This window comes from Monodon monoceros, unplaced genomic scaffold, assembly GCF_005190385.1.
Source record: "Monodon monoceros isolate NGI ecotype Baffin Bay Population unplaced genomic scaffold, NGI_Narwhal_1 Super_Scaffold_19, whole genome shotgun sequence".
Taxonomy (NCBI): Eukaryota; Metazoa; Chordata; class Mammalia; order Artiodactyla; family Monodontidae; genus Monodon; species Monodon monoceros.
The window spans coordinates 8663458-8671060 of record NW_021703775.1 but is presented as its reverse complement, the minus strand read 5'-3'; the positions used below and the strand labels follow the sequence as shown (position 1 = coordinate 8671060).

At 54.9% G+C, this 7603-nt stretch overlaps 2 protein-coding genes across 2 annotated transcripts in view; both read right to left on the bottom strand.

Moving 5' to 3' along the window:
- The window catches only part of ANKRD23 (ankyrin repeat domain 23), a 6492-nt gene extending 5585 nt beyond the window's left edge, over positions 1 to 907 (bottom strand). Inside the window, 2 exon segments of the mRNA XM_029232505.1 lie at positions 488 to 561; positions 865 to 907. Of these exon segments, the coding sequence (XP_029088338.1) occupies positions 488 to 561; positions 865 to 907 (117 nt within the window).
- ANKRD39 (ankyrin repeat domain 39) lies at positions 39 to 7363 on the bottom strand. The gene is made up of 4 exons (XM_029232856.1): positions 7202 to 7363; positions 6045 to 6148; positions 5505 to 5708; positions 39 to 3057 (listed from the first exon to the last, which is right to left on the bottom strand). The coding sequence occupies exons 1-4, from the start codon at positions 7299 to 7301 to the stop codon at positions 2914 to 2916; spliced, it is 552 nt and encodes a 183-aa protein (XP_029088689.1). The 5' UTR covers positions 7302 to 7363; the 3' UTR covers positions 39 to 2913.
- Positions 7364 to 7603: the final 240 nt, after the last annotated feature.

Below are 7603 nucleotides of genomic sequence, written 5' to 3'. Positions count from 1 at the left end.
TGTGCCACCCCCCACCCTGCACCTGTGCCACCCCCCACCCTGCACCTACGCAGAAGTGATTCAACCAATAAACACACATCCTGGGCGCTGGGCCACCAGCCCAGGTTCCAGGGGAAATGGCTCCCATTCTCCTAAGTGCAGATGCCCTGGAGAAAAAGAAGTGAGCCGCCACGTTGCTGTAGGTCTGGCTGCCTGAGACCCTGGGAGACCCGGCCCAACTGCCCCGGCAAAAAGACTCCTAAAGAGGACCTCTGCCTCAAGACGCTTCCTGGCTGCTACAGGAGGAGATCAAGGGATTTCCCAACCCCCGGCCTGAGGCCGCCTGGGCTGCTCTTGGTGGTGGTTTCCTTCCCCAGACACCCACCCTGCTCCCTCACCACTGTGACGGTCAAGGTCGATGATTAAGCTAGGCCACCATCAGAAGCCAAGCCCAGCCCGTCATCAGCCCCTCATGCCTCTTGAAGAGCCTCCCACGGCCGACACGCACGTCCCCCACCAGGGACCTGGTGGTGGACCTGGGCACGGAGACGCCCTTCACCAGGAAGGTGAGGTTCAGATCCGCTGCAGGTCCAAGTACGAACGTTAGCCATTAATCCAGTTGCAAAACAATCAGTCTGCAGCTACCAAAGCCAAACTTCCTAATTCTCCCTAAGACACCAAGCACGACTTCCACCCAGCTGTGCCTTGAATTCTGCCTTGACCTTTGAAGGGAAATCTGATTGCTCGTGTCACTCCGATTCTGGAGTCTTATTCACTAGCTATCAGATTTCCTAGTGAGTAAGACTCGGAGCAACATGAGCAGAGATGACCAGGACGAGCCAGCGGGAGGGAGAACTGTGGATCCAGGGCAGCCCAAGGCCCCACCACAGCTGGTTTCTTGGTGACTGCTTCCAAGCCCAGCGGCCATGGCTCAAGGGCCCAGCCGCTCCGCGGCACGCGGGACCCTCCCGGACCGGGGCACGAACCCACATCCCCTGCATCGGCAGGTGGACCCCCAACCACTGAGCGACCAGGGAAGCCCGAGCCCCGAGCTTTCGAGAGAAACTCCATCCTTATGCTCCAGGGTGTTTCTGTCAAAGGTGATTCTTGCCGGTGGTCCTGAGGAGGGAAACGGTTACCTGGAGGAGAGTGAGGGGAAACCGACGAGAACAGGCAGGAAGGACTTCAGCTCTGGACTCCACTACCTGCCACACAGAGACTCCTCTCCTCCAACGTCCGAGGGCGGGGGCACCGACAGGCTGCATCAGAAATTCTCAGCAGAAGACTTACTGGTGTTCACATGAAACTAATTGGTATTAAGTTAATACTGGTATAACTTATCAAAGAAAAAATTTACTCCTGGTAAAAACTCCAAACATAGCAAATGAAGCTCAGGACACCCTTGGTTAAGTACTCTTGCCGTGGAGCCCGGGGAAGCCATGGGTACAGTTTAACACACAGCGTCCTCATGCTCCTCCTGTGTGTTGTGTGTACGCACCTACGTGTTTCTACATACTTTACGTAATCACGACTCAGCACTCTTTCCGCATTAGCAAACGCTGCACTCAAAGTGCCGGAACCTCACCGTCCCCCTGCTGCAAACACCTAGGTTATCTCTGCAATTCTTTTGTTACGTCACACCCCATGCTCCAATCCAAATTTTTGAAAATGCCTCTGTAAATAAACATCTTTGGGGACTTCCCTGGCAGTCCAGTGGTTAGGACTCAGCGCTTCCACTGCAGGGGGCATGGGTTCGATCCTTGGTCGGGGAACTAAGATCCCGCAAACCGCTCAGTGAGGCAAAAAAAAAAAAAAACCCCAAAAGCACACATCTTTGTGCACACAGATGACTATTTCTCTAGGGACCTACAGAGAAATCAATGTATTGGCCCCGTTCACTTAAATTTTAATAGATATCGCCAAACTGCCGTCCACACCGGCGGTAACCAATTTCCACGAACAGATAAAAACAAACACAGTTAAGACAAGGAACAGCATCAAAGAGAAAAGAAAAAAGATATATATAATTATGTACATCTATACATAACAAAGGATCAATATCCAGCCTACAGAAATAACTCCTATGAATCAAAAAAGAGAACAATTTTAGATGGACAAAGGGTACGGACAGGAAGGTCACAGAAGACAGGCGTTCAACCTCACCAGCAATTAGCGATGCAACCAAACAGCACTGTGTAGTCTATCAGATGGTTGAAATGAATGAAATTACTATAAACGCAAGTGCTGGGCAGCTTCTGGGGAGGTGGGAGCTCCCACACACTGCCCGCACGGTGCCGGGCGCCCTCCCCAGCACTCCCCAGATATTCACTCGTCTCACCCCCATGTGGACTCCGAGGCAGCCCCACTGTAGTCACTCCCACCTTAGAGATGAGGACGCAGGGGACTTCCCTGGCGGTCCAGTGGTTAAGACCGCGCTTCCACTGCAGGGGGCACGGGTTTGATGCCTGGTCAGGGGGGTTAAGATCCTGCGTGCCGCGAGGCAAAAAAAAAATGAGGACGCCGGACAGATGGGTAAAGTGACTTGTACCAAGGTCACTCGGCTAGAAAGCAGCTGTTCATTTGTCACATATTCCACAGTTTCTTCTCATGCTTACATACTTTTGTATCTTCAGATTTGGGTCTTTGCTCGGAATTTATTCTTGTGCGTGGGATGAGGTAAGGATATAACTTTATTTTTTCCAAACGGAGAGATGTTTCCACATGAACTAATTTAGAATACGGTCACCTGTCCAGGCTGGAGTACTGGCAGCCCCACCAAATCGCCACCCTTGCTTCCCCAGTGGCCAGAATGGGGCTCTTCCGGGGTCCTCCAGCCTCAGGATCCCACCCTGCGGCTCGGGCGCTGACCAAGGCGGGGGCTTGGAGGGCTAGTCCGTGTACCCCACACACAGCCCGTGACACGAGCGGGGAGACTCAGCTGGCCAGCAGGTCCCGCAGGTCGCTGTTGCAGGGCAGCAGGTCACAGGCGAGTCGTGCCTTCCGGTCCCGGACGGCCTTCAGGGCTGGGCTGTGTTGCAAGAGGAGGGAGCAAACGTCCACGTGACCCTTCTCGGCGGCCTGTGGGGAGAGAGGCCCGGATCAAAAGCCGTACCCCACTGGGCCCTGTTCTTTCTTGCTCCACTTCTGGGGCCCTTTTAGTCCGAGAAAAGGTCTCGTGGAAATGGAGGCGCTGGCCGTCTGAGCCGGTTTCCCCTAACCCCTGCCAAACTGCAGTGACATGCTGCAGGGTGGCGGGGCACCCTGGTGCCACTTGGGCAGTCAGCTTCAGCTTTTCTTCCTTGTGTCCTTTGCTCAGTGGCCATGCTTCTTTGCCGAGGCCTGCACATTAAGAACAAGGACAGAACCTTGGATCTCTAAGCATCTTTACAAACATTCAGATTGTCTATAGGGTGCTGGGTGCCGTGGGCACAAGACACATCAGACACGGCCCCTGCCCTCTGGGAACTTTCAGATGAGCGGAGAGAAACGGGCCCAGTACCCAGCTTTCTCCTCGTCCCCTCGGAGATCAACGATCCCAATCTGGATGTCAATTTCTAACCTACATCCTCCAAAAGAGAAGTGTTAAGTGATTTACATAGATTATCTTACTTAACTTTTATAATAACCATCAGAGGTAGGAAGTATCATTATTTCCACTTTATAGACGAAAAAACTGAGGCTCATAAAAGTTGAGTAACTCGCCCAAGGTCACAGAGCTAATGCGGCAGCATGGGGAATTCTAAGCCAGGTCTGTCTGACCTCGAAGTCCGAACTCTCAATAGCTATGTTGTATCACTATATTCCCTACTCCTCCCAAGAGACAAATTAAAGGGCTACGGGGGCTCCTGAAAGGTATCAAAGTTAATGTTAGTACCAAACACCATCTCAAATTTGAATCTAAATCTTTATTCAGCATAAATATTATCTTGATGAGTACAGACCTGGGATTCCCAATTTTACTGCTTCAACTCAGGCAATAGCGTGTTGTGAGCAGTTGTAAGATGAATTCCAAATAATTTCTGGCAAAAGAAAGTGCCAATGTTGGCAGAAGGAAGCGAGGGAGGGAGGCAAGCAAGCTGGAAGGAAGGGACGATTCATATTCCTCACACACATGCATTCCCTCAATTTCTCGAGAATGCCGGTGACACCGGCAAGTCCGGGTGACACCAGCTAAGTCCATCCATGGCAGTGTCCTGCCTATCAACACCCATCATGTGAGCCGTGGCAGTGAAACACTCAAGCCAACACCAGTTTAGACCACTGAGAAACGAGCAACCTGCCTTTCCAACCAGCAAGGGTCTCAAAATGAAACAACCCCCAGCTGCTCACTCAGCACCTGAGCTCGGTGCTGAGGCCACGGCAGGAAACAGGGCCAATCCCAGCTGCCTCCAGTGAGACGGAGCTCACACAGGGAATCTCAAGGGGGAGAAGAGTCAGAAGTGAAGCAGAGTGCTTCCGGGCATCCAGGGGCAAGAGCTGTCCTCCTCTGAGGAAACGGGAAGGCTCTCTGAGGGCGTGATGTAGAAGCTGCAATCCAGAAGGAAGGACAGATGCTAGTCAGAGGGAAAAGGGTGATGTGAGGCATCCGGATGCCAAGAGATGTGGTCTATGGCCTGCAAGTGATAGAGAAGCAGGTTCAAGAAACTGAAGACGACTAGCGGGGCAAGGGCAAGCTGGCAGGTAGGCAGGGGCTGACCCCAGAGGGCCTGTACAGCAGCGTAAGGACTTGGTAAAAGCAAGCCTCCGAAGGACTCGAAGGCATGGCGTGGTCAGAAGTGCTTTTTAAACCATCACTCTGGGAGAAAATCAGTGGGGCTAAGGGAGGAATAGGTTTGCACACATAGGCCGTAAGTATGCATCAACTGCGTCTCAAAGATGCACAAGAAATCGGTAAAAGCAGATGCCTTAAGGGAGGGAAGGGAAGACTAAGGGACCAGGGGTCGGGGGGAGGGGGGGCGGGGAGGGAAACTTGTGTCCACGGTAGACATTCTGTACTCCTCAAACCGTTCACAGCGGGTAGGTGTTTCTAGTCAGAAAACATTTAATTAAATGATCACTCCGATCACAGTGTGGAAAGCAGACTAGAGGGATAGGCAAGAGTGGGTGCAAGTTTCAGAAAACTCCGTGGAAAAGCATTGAGGACACATCATTAAGGGGAAGAAAAAAAAATGACTCCATACGTTTAGTTCTAATTTATGTGCGCAGGAGACATGCTGGAAAATTATACGTTAATCCTAAAGTGACGAGAGGTGAGCACCGAGATTACAAACGATTTTAATTTTCTACTTTATGCTTTTCCGTTTTCCCCATGTTTTCTACAGTGAACGCATTATAACTTTTACTTTTTTATTTTTGGCCATGCCTTGCGGGATCTTAGTTCCCCGACCAGCGATTGAACCTGGGCCCACAGCAGTGAAAGCGCGGAGTCCTAACCACTGGACGGCCAGGGAAGTCCCATATTATAACTCTTCTAATGAGAGAAGACAAGTTCTTGCAACCTGTGAAACTTCCAAGAGGGGACCCACCTTGTGCAGACTGGTCATGCCGTCGTCGTCCACCAGCCTGGGATTGGAGCCGTGCGACAGCAGGAGCCGGGCGATGTCCGTGTGCCCACAGTAGCTGGCCCGGTGCAGAGCGGTGGCTCCCCCGTGGGTCTGGGCATCACACTTGGCCCCGCTCTCCAGCAGGAACTGGCACACGGCATAGTGCCCGTTGCGGCTGGCATAGTGCTGTGGGGAACAGAGCCGGGGTCAGGGGGCAGAACCCCGGCGGGGGGTGCCCCCTCCGGCACCTGGGTGACCAGGGTGAGCCTTCATTCCTAGCTTCAGTTGCCGCCACTGTAAACTGGGGATAATAACCATTCCTACTTCGCAGAATTCTTATGAGAACGAAGTTAAATAACTAATGCAAAGCACTTATGCTAATTTAAAAAAAACAGGTTCACGTGATGCTTAAACAGAAACCCTGCTGGGAGAGGAGGAAGGGTGGGAGAAGAGAAAATGCAAACATCATCCCCTCCCCACCCCCAGAGAGCAGGAACCCGGTGAGGCTCATCCCCAGCTCACCAGAGCCGTGTAGCCGGCGGAGTCGGGCTGGCTGGGGTCAGCTGCCTTCTGAATTAAATACTTCACTCGGCCCAGGTCCCCGTTCAGGGCTGCAGACCAGATTCCTGCAGAAGGACAACCCGAGCACTGAATAACACTGAATGACTGGGGGCTTCCAGCGCTCCCTTTACCTCCTGACCTCTTGTTTTCTCATCTATAGAATGGAAATTCATGGGTTCAACAAATATTAACACGAGCACCTCCTCTGTGTCAAGGACTGTGCTGGGTGCTGGCGACATCGCTGGGAGCAAGACAGACAAGGGGCTTGTCTAACCAGGACAGGAGATTGGGCAGACACAGTCACCCTTCTTCCCACTGCAAACACACCAGTGTTGGATAAAGTACTGTTTAAGATGTCTGAATATACAGTCACAGTCAAAAGGAAGAACAGGACATTGCCAGGTGCCAGCGCAAAGTGAAAACCACAGCCAAAGTTGTGAACAGTCACCCCATCTGTGGAATCCCGAGAGTCCTCAGAACCGTCCCACAACTCAGAGGGCTTTGGCTGGAACGCCTGAGCGAGCAGCGTCTGGAGCAAAGTCGGCCGTGCGCACGGTGAGAAACCAGACAGAGCCAGGCTCTGTGCACAAAGCCGCGGGTGGCGAGTGCAGCACCAAGGATAGTCTGGGGCAAAAGAGTTACCCCGCTGAGCCCACAGGTAGGGATGACATCGCCTGCCTCGAGGCCATCTCTGCCGTATCTCACGCCTGCAGTGCCCACACGCAGCCCCCCTGGTCTGAAGCTCCACCCACTCGGGGTGGGTGCAATACCCTGGCTGCAGGCTCTGCTGCCCAGGAGCAGACCCGGGAGCAGGGCTGGGTGTCCCAGGGTCGCACCAGGTGAGGAGCCGAGCCCAGCGGCACCACTGGGGAAAGTTCCTGAAACCAAAGCCTGTTTCCCGACCTGCACGCGAGCCGGTGTTTCTAATGCCGAGCTCCCGCCGGGTCCCTGGCGGGCTCTCACTACGCGGGAGCGGTAAGCCCACCGCCCGCCAACGCTCCGACTAGGTCCCCAGGCTGCCTCCCCCGCGGGGCCCCGGTTTTCGGCCACCTCCTTTGCCCTGGGGGCCTGGGGACGCCGGAAGGCGCCGGGCCGGTAGGGCCGCGCACCCGCCTCACCCCTCTCGAAGTCCATCTCGTCCAGCGTCTGCTGCACGCCGGGAGCCGCGCTGGGCCGGGAGCAGCAAGGGCCTTCGGCGCAGGGCCGCGGCACCGCCATATCGCCCTCCGCGCCCTCCCACCCGCCGGCGGGCGCGGCCGCGGGTAAGGTCACGGGCACGGGCGCCGGCGCGGCCTCTGCGAGCGGGGTGGGCGGGGCGGGCGCAGCGCTGCCCACCCGCCCGGCCTGACCACTCGGCGTCCGCACGAGCCACGGGGCCGACCAATCAAGCTTCTGGGTCTGAGCCCGGGAGCCAATCGCGGCGGTGGGGTTGGACCTGGGGGTGGGTGCCTGGCCGCGCCCGCCCGAAGCGGCCACGCGAGGGCGTCCCAGGCTAAGCGGAGGCCGGGGCGCGCCCGCTG